Raw genomic sequence first — 17,043 nt, forward strand, 5'->3', positions numbered from 1 at the left:
GCGCGGTGGGAGGAACCAAAACCACCCCAGGCCCCGGTCGGGGAGTCCAGCCTGCCCCCGCCTCAGGGCCGCGCATGCGCACGCCGCCGCTGCACTGCCCCCCCGCCTCAGGGCCGCGCATGCGCACGGCTCCGCCTGAGGCCACCGCCCCGGCCCCGCCCCTCGGGCGGTGGCGGCACCCAGCGCGCCTGCGCGGCCATGGCGGCGGCCTGCGCCGAGATGGAGCCGGCGGCTGCGCCTCCTCCTCCCTCGCCTCCGCCTCCCGCCGCCGCGCTGGGCTCGGCCGAGCTGGTGTGCGCGCAGGGCCGGAACCTGAAGGCGGTGGTGTGCCAGCGCTGCGGGTCCCGGGTGCTGCTGCCCGGCGCCGCCACCTTCTCCCGCCGTGAGGTACCGGGCTGCGGGGCGAGGCCGGGAGGCGGCGGGGGGACGGGGGGGAGCGGCGCCCCCTGCGGGCGGGGCGGTGACGCTGTGTCTCCCGCAGCTCCTCCTGCCCGCCATGAGGAAGAAGGCGGCGGCGGCGGCGGCGGGCGGCGGCGGGGACGTGGTGCGGGAGCACTGGCTGGTGCGGGACATGTTCTCCTTCGAGAACGTGGGCTTCACCCGCGACGTGGGCAACGTCAAGTTCCTGGTGTGCGCCGACTGCGAGGCGGGGCCCATCGGCTGGCACTGCCTCGACGACAAGGACAGCTTCTACGTGGCGCTGGAGCGCGTGGCCCACGAGTGACGCTGGGCTGGGACGGGGCGACGGCGCCGGGGAGCTGGGCTCGGCTGCCGGGACCCCCGCCTGCCGCGCTGCTGGACGGTGACGGGGCTGAGCCCAGGGCCCGCGGGCTGACCACAGCCTGGCTGCCCCGCGGCCCAGCCGGTCACCCCACAGCCCGCATCCACGCACCAAGAAGCGCAGCGCCGGCACAGCCAGCCCCTCGCCTGAGCCCACGGGGGAAGGACGTCGCCGGCGGCAGGGTCCCCTGTGACCCGCGGGGACAGCCCTCCATGACGGTTTTGGCAGACAGCTGGATCGGCCGCTGGCTGGCTGGCTGCTCTCTCACGTCTCCCCTGTGTGGCTGCTGTTTTTCAAACGTGCTCAGATGTCTTTCAGGCTGATCGGTTTGCGACACAGCCGTATAACCGTGGGTGCTGGCACAAAGGCGAGGGGAGGACAGCACTGCTGCGTTGAATCACCGTGACAGCTTAAACTGTCTGAATTACAGCCACAGCAGTTAGGGGCTTTGAGGCTGTATCTTCTGTTGATTTTCAGAAGAAATGTTCCCTGCCCCAAATCCCAACACTTGGGCTCTCTAAAACCTCATCCAACTGACAGCTGTACCCCGTAAGAGTATACGGCACCAAAAGTGTGTGTAAGGCATTTTAACTAACATTGTATGCGGTTTAATTAACTGAGTACTTGGAAATAAAATAAGATACAGGTAGTGTTTGCAGACGGTATAGGCTGATAGAGTGGCAAATAAAGGAAACGTGCAAGATCATAATATTTCCAGGCAGCAAGAATGAAGAGATTCCAATGTGTAAAAGCTTTGAGTCATTGGACAAGCAGTGTCCAGTGACTGTGTGTCTCAGTGCTGAAGAATGTCAAAACAGCCCTGTGTGTATTAAACAGAGAAGTCAGGAAGGAATTTCTCTCCTGTCAGAGTGGATGGTAGGCACAGTGCTGGGATACTGCGTCCAGTTTTGGTCTCTGCCTTGTAAAGGGCGGGCACAAAGCTGGCTGAAAATTGAAGGAGGCTGCAGCAGCCATGGTTCTCACTGTATTTATCTTCTGGTAATTGTGGTCCAGTTCACATTCTCCATTTGCAAACCCCTGTGTGAATAATCCAGCAGCTTTATGGTGGTTCTGTGGGGTCACAGAGGACATGCCTTACTTCAGGAGGTGTATCCGTGTGCTGTGCTAATAAACACTTTTGGTATCAATGCAACTGTAAAACACAACTGTTGTTGCGCTGGGATGATGAAGTTGTATTTGCCACCAAAATCAAGATCGGTTGTACTTAAAGACTAACAGTGTTGCTACCACAAGGCTGTGGGAGAGACCTTTTCCTCCCTCCTCTACTGAAAGTTGGGCTGGCTGGAGTCTGTAAGGCAGGCACAGCCTCAGGCAGCGTTTTGGGATTTGGGAAAGGCATCCTGGCAGCGGGTGAGGGAGGAACAAGTCCTTTCTTCTGCCAGTGCTTGAGCATCTGCGCGTTTAAGATTTGGAGACTCTGCATTAACGTAGAGGTGGAACAACCAAGGTGTTGGCTGTTCCAGGTCTGCTCTGTCAGAAGCCTCTGCTGTGGGCAGTCGGGGTTTATTAATGGGCGGGAGAGAGGCCTAACCCCGTAGTCTGGTGATTAAGGCTCTTGCGTGGGCAGCAGGTGAGTCTTGTGCTGTGTCCTTGCTAAATGTGCCAGATGCACATCTGGTGTGAAAACTCTGCTGCTTCCCTCCTGCCCTTCTTGTCTGTTAGCCCTGAGCTCAGCAACTGAGCAGGTTCATCCTGGACATGTGCCTGGAAGGGCAGGAGAGCTTCGTCTGGGTTCTGCACAGGCACAGCGAAATAGTGGGATCACATCACTTTCATTTCACTGAGCTTGTTGTCTGTTAGAGAATGTGTTTTGACCTGTAATACCGTGATCATAGTCCGTGTTACTAAAATACAAAGTGTGCTGCACTGTAGTTTCATTTTGAAGATGCCACCATGCAGAACAGGCTTGCGGATATCGGCTTGATTAACACTGAGTAAACAACACGTCTCAAAAATTGTCCATGGGAGTGGCTGATACTGGGGAGAGGTCGGTGGGTGGCACTGGGACGGAGCTGAGGTGGTGGCCACGGCTTTACCTGGTGGGTAGAGCGCTTCCTGGAGGGATGGGAGACCTTGGGAGAAAGGCTGCCTTCACATCAGCACAGCAGCGATTCGAATCCATGTCGGTGCAGCGTTGCTCCATGATGGCGAGTAGTGAAAGCTCCTCCTGCCCTTCAGCGAGAGAAGAGAGATGGGCCGAACGGGTGCATCCTCCACGGGATCCAGGTTTGGTTCCTGCTGACTCCTGAGTATGAGGTAGGATCACACAGGTTGTGGAAATGCTAAGAAGAAATGTACAGTCTGCTGGGAATTCATGGGAGGAAACTTGTGCTGTGAGATCTTGGGATCTTTCAGCCTCAGGTAGGATCTCGGCCTTCTGCAGCGGGGAGAAGCCGTGAGAGACACCCTTGAAGTCCAAGCAGCGCAGGCAGGGGCCTGGTGCAGGGGCAGCCATGCAGTGGAGCTCTGCAGTTGGACTGCTGACGCTCGGGAGCCCATCCCCTGGGCTGATTCGTATCCCGAGGGAATTGCCAGAGGGAAAAAAAGCCATGGTGAAGGGGGAAAAGGGGCATCAGCTCGTGGAATGTGAGCCCAGGCAGTTCCACTGTGATGTTAACTGAGCTTTAGAGAAGAATGTCTGCGGTCAGCAGACCTCGCCTCTGGGGGAAGGTCTGCTGTGTTTATGCAGCAGATGGCAACATCGGGTCTGGGAGCATCTAGTGAAGCACTGAACAGGTTTTGTGTTAATGACAGCTAATAAAAATTTGTCTGGTCTCACAAATAAACATAATTTAAATAATTTTTCATTTATTAAAAATGTATTAATTTTAATTAAATTTAATTTCTTAACTATTTATTTAATTTTTAAATAATAATTTACATATTTTCACTGCCTGTTATCTGGCATGTTGAAAAACTCTTTTCCAGTTGCTTGCAGGAACTTCTAGGAAAAGAAGGATAGACAGGAGCCAACTGCCAGGTATGGGAAGCGCTTGCTTAAGACCTGTTAATGCTCATCTTTATCATCATCAACAAGACAGAGCAGAACACCTTATTTCCACGTGCAGGTCACTTTAAAAGTAATTTGAGAATGGATTCTTCTACATAAACAGCTGCATAGACTTTACTCATAAGACACATTCTGTATTAAGCTGTATCCTGCCAAGAGAGGGAACAGTAACGAACCTGCTCCTTTGCACCGGCCGATCCCACCAGCGCGGTGGGCGAGGACTGCACAGCGGGACACAAACCCTCCGGCACCTGGGGCCTTGCCTCAGTGCAGCTTCTGGGTGCAGGCAAATAATAACAATTCGTCTGATTGCTTCCCAGTCTGGATTTAAGGCATGCCTGTTTGTATTGGCTGAGTGTTTACATACCATAAATATAAATGCATTTAGGATGGTTAAAAACAGATCTTGCTCCACTCTGACTCAGGTATTGAAACTGGTTCACAGCCCCAAAGCCATGGCCTGGGCTTGGGCTGACATTGCCACCTTGTGTAACTTCACCCCTCTGCTCCCTTTCCCACCCAGACCTCTCCCCCCAGCCAGCTGCTGAACCCTTTGCTGAGACAATTTGCTAACTTAGTGCAAAGCTTCTTTTCTTGAGCTGATGGGTTGAAACACAGGAGTTTGAGCACTGCAGCTTGTGTGAGATAATCGGGAGGCAATGGCAGGATGAAGGTCTCCCATTTTTGGCAGCAGGAGGCTGTGAGATCAGCTGAGTTGTCCTGGGTAACTGCCACGAGTCATCCCTTGCTAAGAGGTCACCTTCACACTCTGCCTTCCCTAAATTAAGTGCATTTCACTGAAAGAGGTAAGTGGTGCAGGGCGCAGGGGCTGGAATTCAAGGTTCCCTCTTCCCCCAGCTCTGCATGTCAGCAAAAAGGTCTTGGTTTCTGGGCCTGACAACACCCAAGGTCTCTCCGTGATTGCTCATCTCTTAACAGCAGGAATCTCTGGCAGAGCGGTTATGACAGTACGGACTTTGAAATAAATGCTTGGAGGAGGACCTTGCTGTTTGTCTCCCCGCTGTGTTCCCGAGCTCTGCCGATCGGCTGGTCCTCACGTAGGCAGCCAGGAGGGCTGAAGGTAGGATCTTTGCCATACCTGCAGCTCGGTGTGTCTGCGGAACCCGCTGCCACCGTGTATGCAGACGAGGAGTTTGGCAGGCTTGGACTGGTAAAAACAAGGCCAGTTTTGATAGGAGAGGTATTTTTGGCATTACATCTCCTGTGTACCTTGCCTTGCTTGTTTCCCTGAACCCCCAGTGCTACAGAGCACTGTGACACTGTGTGGACAGATACTGCCATGTCAGCACGGGCGTTTTCTACAATGTGTGGGTGTTTGGGAGAACAGGGGTATCTGAAATGTATTATGAATATTCTCTGAAGGTAATTTTATGTGCCTGACATTACACTCCCTGGCAGGAACAAGAAAAGTAGGAGGAAAGGAAACCATAGAAATGAAATAGCTTCAGGGTCCTTCAACAAATGGTGCAGGGAAATGCTTCCCTGCCTCCTGCAAAGCCAGGTTAATAAAGGCCAAACCCTAGAATCAAAGGAACATTAAACCCCCAAGTATTTTGCCTAAAACCACCAAATATTTTGAAGCTGCTCGGGGACACGGAAAGAAACCGCAGCAGATGAGTGGAACTTGCCATAAAAGTGCCAAGAGAAAATGAGGGCTTTGATAAAAGCCAGCTTGATACTTTTTTAACCAATAATTTCTGTTACGCATTTCAGCCTAAGTACTTCTGTGCCGAGTTGCAAGTCAGCCAGGTTCTTAAAGCGCAGCTTTCGTGCAAGTGCAGCTGGACCCTTCTGTGTCAGTGAGGGCAGAGGAGAGGGAGATGGTAGCCTAGCAATGCAGGTGAGTTACTGCACCGTGGGGCTGCACCCCCGGGTGAGCGAGAGAAGCCAGGGCTGTCTGTGCGAGAGTGTGCTTTAGAGGAGATGCACTGGCGTCTGGACGTTGTCTGACCATGCACAGAGCAAAAATCAAGTGCTTTGCTCCCTAAATGCAATCACGGAGGAAGAGTGAGCAGGTTCCTGCATCGCTGAGATAACGCTTCCGTCTCCTGAGAGGGGGAAGCAGGAAGCTCTATGGAAAAATTGTTTCTTGCACCTTGCCTAAAACTTAATTCAGAATGGCACAGTCCAAGCTAGGGGTTGCTGCAGTTCAGCTTTTTAAGTACTGAAATCTTACATAAATACTTTTTAATATATATAAATAGTTTATATTTTAATATTCTTATATATATTTTATATAAATACTTTTTAAAAATACATTTTAAGTCTGAATCTGAGGGAGCTACACGAGTGGAAACAGCTTGTGGCAGAGGTTACATACCTTGATCAGCACATGGTCGCTCCCTGGGGGCTTCAGTTTCCTCTTTGGTTAAAATGCGAACTGTTCAGGTCTGGCTTCTGCCTGGGGAAGCAGAGTTACCCTTCCCTCCCTGGCACAGCTGTGTCAGCTGTGTAGGCTGGGGGCGGAGGGGAGCAGCCCGAGGCAGGCTCTAATCCCATAAATGCAGTTGGGCCTGAACGCCGAGCATGTTGCGACGGAAGCGGGCGCGCCAGAGCCATGCGGCGTGCGGCAGCCGGCCTTCCTGGCGGGTGTCAGCCTGGCAGGACGGGTCAGAACTGCAGGCGAAGTCTGTCCTTGAAAAGTCTTTCAGGGCAATTTGTGGCATCAATAGGAGCCGTCTCCCCGGGGTGAGAAGCTGTGCTAGGGGGGTTCCCTGCGTGGGTGTGTTTATCCACGCGTCTGGGTGCTGGGGACGCGGCAGGGAGGGTGTGTGTACTCAGCTGAGCTTCTGCTCCCCTTCCATGTCCCTTATCTTCCAGGAGTCTCTGAATTCCCCCCGAGGAAGGGAGACGGCTGCCAGCCTTAATCGCTGTGCGTGCAGAGGCAGAGTGCTCTTGTCTGAGTGCTGCCAGGAGCCGCCCTCTGCCCTTGTTCAAACCAGCTGGAAGAGATGCCCTGAGAGCAAGAAAAAATAAGCAAAGCCATGTCAGCACAGGTGTCCTTCCCCTCCTCGAGCAGCTGGCTCTGCGTGCTGCCTGGAACACTGTTGACAGCGTGCTCTTTCCCTGGCAAACATCCAGACTGCAGCTCGCTGCAGAATCCCTGGTTAACGTGGAATCTCTGGCAATGGGGCGTGAGGACGTGGCTCCAAGAACTTGCTGCCTGGTGCTTTCCTGGGGAGGGAGCAGCCTGTGACTCCTGTTCCCTAAAACAGGCAGAAGGACTCGGTTCTCTGTGTCGGACTGTGGGAGGTCCAAGGGGCTAGCACCAAAAAAGGAAGGAGGCCAGAAGTGCCAGGACTCGGTGAACACAGGACCCAGCTCCTGAGGAGAGAAAATGCTTGGAGAAAGGAGCAGCTTCAGGCTCTGATGGGAGGAACCTCCCTCGATGAAGAGTGAGCAACATAGCTGTGGGGGTCAGCAGCGATTTGGAGGGTCAGCGTCCTCGGCAGCTCGATCCCTCTGCAGCCACAGGTCCCCCTGTTTGGCTCTGGTGCTGATGCTCCACAAGGCGCCCATGATGCCAGCACCACTCAGGGGGGATCTGGTTCCATCCCTTCCCCCCAGGGCCCTGCTGGGATTTGGGGATTTCTGCTGGACACCCAGTGTGCTAGCACCAAAATGCAGCTGGCCTGTACCTGAGCCCCAGGTCCTGATTTTGGGAGAGGTGAAGCCACAGTGCCCAGTGCTGCACGTACTCAGAGCAGCCCCGCATAAAGCGCAGCCTCTGTCTGCTGGGACCCTCTTGCTCTACTCTTGGCATCTCCTGCCTTCCAGGCCACATTTATAGTGCTGCTGATCCAGCTAAACTGGTGTTTAATTGGTGTTGACATAGATGTCAGTGAAAAGAGGTTGTTGCCAAGTACAGCTGCAGCATCAGGCCAGTGCAGTGCTGAACTGGGGGTACTGGTTGCAGGACCCCTAGTTCAGCTCAGCAGTGCACCTGCAGAGCCGTTCTGCCTTGTATCCGCACCCCTCCGCAGGCTGCTGTACCATCTGGAGCTCTTTGGCCGAGTTGGTGGGTACAGTGCGTTTAGCTCTTCAAGGCTAATGGGGAAATGAACACTCAGCTCCGTTCCAGTGTTCCTCTACAACCAGTCAATGTCACCACGAGCTCGCTGGGGATCTCAAATCTGAGTCCATGAGTTTATGTTTCTACGTGCTTTACTGGTCAACAATCCATTGGATTCTCTTTAAAACCACCCTGTATGCACTTAGGATAGCAAAGACCAGCTCAGATCTGTGACATTTCACCCAAACCATGCTGCCAGTGCATCACGGACGGGTACAGCCCTGCCAGTGGCGTCTCTGGACTATGGATGTGTTGTGGTTTAACCCCGGCTGGCAACTAAGCACCACACAGCCCCTCGCTCACTCCCCCACCATGGGATGGAGGGAGAATCAGAAGGGTAGAAGTGAGAAAAACTCATGGGTTGAGATAAAGACAGATTAATAATTAAAAATAAATTTAAAAAAAAAGTAAGGGAAAAAAAAAACCAACAGTGAGGAAAATAACAACTAAGAAAAACAAGCGATGCAAAAGAAAGCAATTGCTCACCACCAACTGAGCGATGCCCAGCCAGTCCTCGAGCAACGGCAGCCCCCGCCATCCTCCACCCCTGTTTTATTGCTGAGCACGATGTCGTATGGCCTGGAATATCCCTCTGGGCAGCTGGGGTCAGCTGTCCCGGCTGTGTCCCCTCCTAACTTCTCGTGCACCCCAGCCCATGTGCTGGTGGGGCAGCGTGAGGAGCAGAGAAGCCCTTGACACTGTGTGAGCACTGCTCAGCAACAGCTAAAACATCCCTGCGTTATCAACGCTGTTTTTGTCACAAATCCAAGAACAGCCCTATACAGGCAACTATGACAAACTGTAACTCTGTCCCAGCCAAAACCAGTACAGGATATGAACTGTTTGCACATTTGCTAACTGCACCAAGGTTTCTTGGTCAAAAGGACCATGCAGCGAAGCATCAGTACAGACAGGAATGTCCACACGCTGGAAACACGAATAGGTTGGCAGACGGTGCTACCACTTGAGCAGGGGAAGAAGGGTAACTTCACAGCGGGAGAGATCCAGCCAAATGGGGGATTTCAGTTACCCGCACAGAAAGAGGCTAACTCTCGTAGCAGGACAGGAGATGGTATATTTTCAGTATCTAAACCAAATTTAGCAGTGGGGAACACAACACTATAGGCTAGGGTCAGCTTACGCCCAGGTAACGAACAGAACCTGAGCCAAGAAGCTTAACCAATACAGGCAATACAGTTATAAAGTCTGACATGGTTTGAGATGGGGGGGTACCAACCAGCACAGCAACACAAAACTGGCAATGCAGAGATGGCACTGTGAACAGGTGAGTAACTCAGAAACCCTTTTAATTGTAAAATAAATAAAAAATAAGTGGGCTTGATAGAGAAGCTGTTTCAGCTTCGACAAACGCCTGATGGAGGTTTGTTACCGCAGACCAGCGGGGAAGCAGGCAGGGAGGAAGTACTGCACGAAAGCCGAGGCTGAAGTAGCATTTGAAAGGAGCAGGGAAAGGAAGCAGCCCCTGCAATGTGGACTTGCAGAGAACAAAAAAAATAGGGCAGGTAGCCAAGTCCACGCTTGCAGGAGCAGGATTAAAACAGCTGGAAGAGCAAATAATGTAGGATTTAAAAACAGGGAATGTATTTAAGGCCATTAAAAACAGGCTCTTATTTAAGGATTACCTACAAGAAGCCATGCTAATAGCACATTAAGGTTACAAAGTCAAATGATCAAGGTAGAGAATGCCGATATTAAACTTGCTTGTGAAATGTTAATCTCCTGTGCACACACATTCTGCTGCGGTTCTGCTGACTATCACGCAGGAAATCTCGCAAAACAAAAGGATAGCCCAGCCCTTTGGGGTTCCAGTCTGGCAGCTCTTCCACTAATTTTGACACTCCCTGCAGGGGGAAGACCAGGTATGAACAGGGTATAAGCACGTAATTAGGGATACACCTATTGCAGATGTTCAGTCTGGGAGAGGAATGATTCCTTCCCTTGTATGAACTACTCTAGCCACATCTTGTGCACTCCTCGTTCCCATATTTAAGGGTTTTCAGCCCACCTGGAACGTGGAGTGTTTAGTTCAGAAATTAATTCAGCCCTGTCTAGTTGGATAGCTTTCAGCTCTAAATGGAAGATATTTCTTGGCAGTCAGCAAACATTTCCAAAACCCTCATGGAGAATCCGTGTCCTGCCATGGAGGTTTGGCCTGACATCAGTGGATGAAGCTTTTCCACCTGCTGTGCATTCTCCCCAAATTGTTCCTCCCTTTGCTGCCTGCAGCACTTGAGATAAAATGCACAGGTGTGCATGATGGGATAAACATCTCGCACCGCAGCCAGAGCCCAGCGATTTGAGCTGGTTTGTCGCGAGATTCGCAGTGTCCCGGTCAGACCTGCGCGCTCCACGTAGGCGGGTGCAGCTCCGCTTGCACAGCCCCTTCCTTTGCTGGGTGCTACCCCCGCCGCCCTGATGGCAGAGCAGTGCCTGCCTCCGTTCCCCGGCAGGGCTCGTTGATATTCAACTTGCAGAGGAGCTGGAAATCTGCTGTGCCCGTACCTTCTGCCGCAGGGTGATTTGTCTGTACCCTAGGCATGGGGGCAGGGAGAGGTCTACATGTAGCTGCAATGGTTTCCAGTTTTAACTGTTCTAGCGAAACAGAGTGTTCCATTCTGGTTGTCTTCGACTGATTTGCACGATTCATTTAATTCACATCAATACCTTCAGGCAAAAAAGAACACAGCACTGTCTACCCATGCAGCTCTGGGGCTACTGACGATGTGATCCGTAAGGGACAGTAGGACCTGAATGGCCAGATGAGCTAGTTCCGGCAGCATGCGACTGCAGTCCGTGCTAAACCAACAAAAATCTCATCACACAGCACAGGCAAGTTCTGTCTTTCCTCATTCTTGCTAGCTAGGCTTTATACAACAGCCTTCCTTACCTGCCACTCCCTTCCCAGTCTACAGAGAAAAAAAGAAGCAAGATCCCTGCTTCTCTTCCCCTGCCACCTCGCCAAAAGGCTAACGAAGGTGCTGCTTTGCGTGATGCCAGGAACCTTGTCCCTCACCAGCCTCTGCGGAGCTGAGAGTGCATTTTGCAACAGCCAAAGGTCGGGGCTGTGCAACAGGAGGCCCATAAAAGTCCACAGCAAGCTGCCCTTGGCAGGGTGTCAGCCCTGTCTCCGAGAGGAGAAGGATTAGACCAGATCAGATGGTCCCAAGTGAATTGCACCCAGTGTTGCAAAGGAAGATAAAACTAAAACACATGAAGGTACCCGTCAAGACAATTTCGAAGGCATTCCTTGTTGGCACAAAAAAATACCTGTTCCTATAACAAAACAGGATCCCAAATCCAGGATGAAATTCTGTGTTACCTTCACAGACCCCAGCAAGGCATTCAGCTACCCATGGGGAATGGGGCAGCATAAAACAGACAAGCAAAAACCTGCAGCCAGTTGATAGTTCGAGATGAGAAAATGCAGGCTAGTGGTGCAGGAGTTCTCTGAGACAGGAATCTCTGAAGGTGGGGGCAATGTCCTGGGGTAGTGATGCTGTTAACAATGGCCCTCTTCTACATTCTTCCCAAGGCCATTGCTATGGGCCACCACAAGAGAAGTAACGCTGAGCTCAGCAGGCATATGTCTGATCCAGTGTGACTCTTCTGACATTGATGTCCTTAGCAAGTTCCTCACGTGAACAGTCACACCAGGATTAAAAAATATTTATCTAAACCTAATCTCTCATTCTCTGCCACACCACCGAAACAGCCAGGAGACATTAACAATGCAAAGAGGGACCCCACATCAGCGCAACAGCGCAAACATTCAGCCCAGGGCTAATTGCTCCCGTGTCAGCCTGTGACAGATGCACCCGGGATCAGCACGGACGTGGGCCCTCACTTGCAGCAACCCCCTTGTTGTGCACGCGTTGAGGCAATCCATCCCTGCTTTGGAAGGCACCACCCCATCTCACCCTCAGCCTGCTGACAAAGCAGTGACCTCCTGGGGGGCTCTGCACCGGGAAGGGGCCGTGGTTGTGAAAGATTAACTGCATTACACCTTCCCTTGTTCTGAAACTCAGCCCTGTTCCCGACCCCAGCCGCGTGTTGTCCTGGTGCTCTTTAATCTGACCTGACCAAGAGAAAACCTGAGTGCTCGTTCTTGGAAAAGCAATGAGGAAAGAATGGAAGCAAAGAACGAAAGTACATGGGGTAACACTAGTGCCTGGGAGCTAAGAAAGAAGGAAGGTTTTAGATGACAAACGACACAGGGAGTCATGAGCAGGTGGCCATCAAGGCTGCAGCCAGCCACAGCCAAGCCCCGCTGCAACAGGAGAGGTGAGAGGAGTCACCGGATCCGTCCCTGCTGCTCACCTGGGTTGTGCGATTCACCGTATCAGCAGGTAAAAACCATGTTAAGGGACTGGCTGCTGCAACATGCTGCTTGCTGCTGTGAGCTGCAAGCACTCCACATTCCTTCACCAGCTCCCAGCCAACGTCCGGGGTCAGCTCCAGACCTTGAATTTAATTCAAGAATTGAAATTAATTAATAAAACCAATTATATTAGAGATTGGAAAAGCCATTCAGAGCCACAGAACAAAACCTGTCGCTGAGGAGCAAGGCCCTCACGCTGATAAGAAACGCTTCCAACCCTGGCCTGAAACATCTCACAGAGCGAGGCTGGTGGCCACGGGGTACGACTTCAGCCAGAGCAGGAAAAACTGCACTGCCCAGGGACACGCAGAGTCCCTGTCTGGTCTCACCCGTGTCTGCCCTGTCGCTATGTAGGAATTTGCCAAACAGGCATCTGGCTTTGATTTTTCCGGGCTTCATAAAGGAGCCATTCGGGAGGGAGAGTCTCTCTCCCATGAAGCAGCCAGAGGGGCTGTACGCTTCTGGAGGAGCCAGACATAAAGCTTGGGTGAAGTACACAGGACTGAGGCTGGGTATGTGAAATGGAATGGATTTGCACTCGGAGAGGAGGAGGTGAACCTGAGTAATGAAAAAATGAAGTCTTTGTAAAGCATTGTCCCCTCAGTGATGGAATCTGAACGTTTTAATCCAGCTGTACTCATGCAGTCATCAATCCTCTCACCCAGACGAGTTTCCTGCGACCTGGGAATGAGGAGTCGTCAATCCCTCACTGAAATCTATGCAGCTCGTTGCTGTTGTCCATCCGAGTGCATGGAAATCCCAGGTGATCTCAAAGCCAGCACAGACAGGTAGATAGCACGCAGGCACGGGTTGAGGCTATCACATTTTTAGGAAGTCACTGACAGAAGAGAATGTGCACACATTATTTGTCCAGTGCTTCTGAGAAAGAACAGAAAGCAAGAGCTGCATGGTTGTACCTTCAGAGAAGTTTCATTTAAAACCCTCAAGGATCCCCAGACCTGCTGTGTGGCTACAGAGACTTTATCACAAATCCACAGCAAGCCCAGCATTTTCTGAAAGTATCATATTCACTGAGCACACAATACGCAGCCAAAGCCTGTGCTCTGCTCTGTGGGCCCTGATGGCATTACCAGACACAGAGAAATCCTGGACAAATGTAAAAAATTTGCATACTACATTCAGAAATAACCTCCATCAGGAAAAGAGAACGTGTTCAAGAAACCCTGGATACATCTCAGTCCCTTGGACTTGACGTTATTGTTTAGTCGGACTAAACCAAACACATTTCAGTCCCCAAGAAATGTTTTTCTGGGTATGCAGCAACACAAGCTTCTGTGAGGCCGGGCTACTCCTCGTCAGTGCACCAACGAGGGAAAGGCACACGGAGGCAAACTCGGCTTGAAGCGCCAAACCGTGGTCCCGCTGTCTTGATGCCCCCTTTCATGCCCATGAGAAGCGTGCCGAAGCCCCGTGAATGAACGTTTACTGCAGCTGGCGCAGTGACAGAACAGATTTCAGCTGCCCCAGTGGCTGTGTGAAATTTGACAAAGTGGCATCAAAACTTGATTTTCTCACCAAAGTCTGACAAATGCTTTGCACAGCTGGAGCAGTCCTGGTAAATCCAGATTAGTAGGGTAACACCGCTTTTCAGAGCTGAGGTACATGTCAAAAATCCATTTACCAATAGCTGTTTAGACAAATCAGACCAGATAATTTGCACAGTAGTTAAGTATGTGAAAAGCTCAGTTCAAGCTGGACCAGAGCATACAGTAATACCCCAGCCTGCCCTGAATCTCTGGTTTTGTCAGCTAAGCTGAGAAGAACAGCGACTGCCCTCACAAAATGTGTCTGATCCTTCTAGTTTCATGCTCCTGTAACACTTCTAAAGGAAAATAAAACACTACAGTGTGATTCGGTACCATTGACAATTCAGGGTGTGACCCACTGCAAAACTGCACTGGCGGAGCTGAAAGGATGCTTAGAGCATTGGCAGTGTTATTTCAGGTCAGAGCACTCTAAAAGCATGAATCAAATCTTTCAAACTCCCAATACTGATTTAAAAATCATGAGATTTAAAACAAAATCATTGTGGGCACTTATTTTCCATTCCATAGGCTTTAGAGCTTAGGTTAAACTTTGCTGATTGTTTGAAGATTTTCGTAGTAATTTCGAAGAGCAGAGCCAAATACACCTTTTTGAATGAATGCATGCAATTCTCACAGATTCACCCGATGCCTAAAATGAAAGGAGAAGGAAAAAAGAAAGAGAACACTGAAATATTTCTAATACAATTGCAACATGTGGAAGAATGAAATCCAGTCTGGCCTATTTTCTCTTTTATCCTGCGGCAGAAGGACTCGCAAAGCTGGGTTTGCAAAGGTCTGGTCAGTCACGTGGTGCTGATATTTTTGTTTCCAACTGAGAAGAGCACAACAGATGATAAGAGGAGGAAAAAAGAGAACATTTCACTGCCTTTTTTTCCCCTAAAAAAAAGAACAAAAGAAATTAAAATAATGTGGCTATTTTCCTCTTTCATCTTCCATTAGTAATTGCTGGCTCATGATCACTTCAGCTGTGGTCTTTCCCATCCGAGTATGAACACCTACAGCTGCAGATCTCAGTTCTGCCTGGCTCAGACAACTAGGACTGTCCTGGTCTGCGTTACCAAAGACCTTCACTAAGCAGACTGAGCTAAAGGCGCTTTGCAGCCAAGGTCGTACACCAGGGAAGTTCGGATAAGCAATTAGTATAAAACAAAGGAGATGAAAAAACAGAAAGACAAGTTCTTTCAGGTCTCAGAGCTGACTGGAGCTTATTATGAGAGGTTAGCTGGAACAGGGGTGGGGGTTACTAGAAGTTTAACGTTGGTTGGATTCTTCAAATATAAACCAACTCGATAGCACTAAGCATATAGTTTGTGCTTATTGAGGATTAGATTACATAAAAGCACGAGAATTATTTTTAAAAAACTAATTGCAAAGCTGTATAGACACTGCCGACGTCAACTGGCCTAGCCACTCAGCTCATCGTTCAAAAGAAGGTTTCCATTTCATACTCACAGTATGCTAGCTGACAGGAGCAGGAGGAACTAGATCCTGCTGAAGCTTGCTTCTGCTTACAGGCACTTGCCTCTGTGATCCCTCCCAACCACCCCTCAAGCCCTGGTCAGCCTCCCTCCAGTGTGGAGATGGCCAAATTCTCTAAAGACAGCCAGCTCAGTACTCTTTGATATCTCACCTGGTTTCCAGCCACTTGTTACATTTGGTATCACTCTTCGGAAAAACAAGCATACCAATATTATTTGTGTTTTTTCCCCTTCCTCCATCTCCGTCCTTCTCTCTCGATCATCTGATCCTTGCTTTCTGCAGGACTTTTGCCTTTCTGTTCTTTCAGTAATTCTGCGTGTGCACCCACGCCGGTTTCATTTCCACACCCTCTGTGGAAACGATCACAGTGAAGTCGGTAATAGCAGTAGCAGCATCCTGAGGAGGCTTCAGTTACCGTGCCCTTGAGGTCAGCAGGAGCGAGGGGCTTCACCACTTCCCACTACTCATTCCAGCCGACTGCAGGCGCAGCCGGACATGACTCCACCACACTCCTTTCCAAAGTACCGCTTTTGTTTGGGCTGCTCGTGGGAACGGAGGTCTACGCAGGAAGAGGAAAAAATGATCTACTTTGTTATCGTTTAAGATCGTTCCACATACCTACCCTGCCCTCACCCGCTTAGCTCAGCAGGGGAGGAGCGATTTCCTGGCACCGGCGCCTGTGCTGCCCGTGGCAGGATGGGGCTCCAGCTCCCCAACTTTGCATGCAGACACTGACAGCAGCCACCTCCCAGCCCAGATGTTTAGCAATCTCATGAATATTTCTGTTCATACAACCCTTAGGACACACCACAGGGTCTTTACCCTTTCCATCTAAACACCCAACTTCAGCTGCGGCATTTAAACACCAAAGGCACTCATTTCAGTAGGATCTACGTGGTTTTCCAGACCTGGTTGTTCGGCTTTAGACCCTCTCCACTGTGTGCCTCTATTCCAGCAACAGCTGGTACCGGCATGGTACCAGCACCGTGCTGCCTGGGGACTGCGCAGCGGTGCTGCCCCCACCCTCCTCGGGGGGACGATGTAAAGATTTGCCGGCATCTCCCTCTCCCACCCTCGGGGACGAGCACTCCCAGGAGACCTTTGGGCATCCACGCCGTGACCCCCGCCTCTGCCCTGCACGGCCTGGCAGTGTCCCTGGCTGCTTCACTCGGGCTCGGTGCATGCAGCCAGACCCGGGAGGGCTCTCACCGAAGCCCCTCCGGCCGCAGGCTGAGAGCAGCCCCCCGCTGAGGCCCGGCCTAGGGCTTCCTGGGCTGAGCGCTCAGCCCTCCGCCCACCTCAGGCCTGGGCCTGCTGGCCGAGAGGTGACTGCCGGGCCTGCCCGCAGCCCCCGGATGGCCAAAGCTGCTCTCCGCCCTCCTTCTCCGCGCCAGCCCGGGCACAGCGACCCCCGCCCGGGGACAGCGGAGCCCGCCCCAGGCCCACAGAGCCCACAGCCGAGCCGACAGCCGCCCGGCTCTGAGGAGGCAGGCTCTGGGCTCCGTTGGCGGGAAGACTAAGCCCCGCCCCCTCCCCGCCCCTGGTTATGAATCAACCAATAGCTAGCGCGAGAAGTGAAATTCATATCCGCGATCCAATGGCGCCCCAGCCGGGCGCGATCCACGAGGCCGCCGCCCCGCCCGATTAGGAGAGCGGGCGGTCTCGACGCTCGGGCACCCAATAGCGCCGCGA

General features: G+C 51.8%; 1 protein-coding gene across 1 annotated transcript; it reads left to right on the forward strand.

Moving 5' to 3' along the window:
• Positions 1 to 170: 170 nt before the first annotated feature.
• RABIF (RAB interacting factor) lies at positions 171 to 3,574 on the forward strand. The gene is made up of 2 exons (XM_075443137.1): positions 171 to 387; positions 482 to 3,574. The coding sequence occupies exons 1-2, from the start codon at positions 199 to 201 to the stop codon at positions 722 to 724; spliced, it is 432 nt and encodes a 143-aa protein (XP_075299252.1). The 5' UTR covers positions 171 to 198; the 3' UTR covers positions 725 to 3,574.
• Positions 3,575 to 17,043: the final 13,469 nt, after the last annotated feature.

The sequence above is a fragment of the Opisthocomus hoazin genome, chromosome 25, assembly GCF_030867145.1.
Source record: "Opisthocomus hoazin isolate bOpiHoa1 chromosome 25, bOpiHoa1.hap1, whole genome shotgun sequence".
In the NCBI taxonomy this organism is placed as follows: domain Eukaryota; kingdom Metazoa; phylum Chordata; class Aves; order Opisthocomiformes; family Opisthocomidae; genus Opisthocomus; species Opisthocomus hoazin.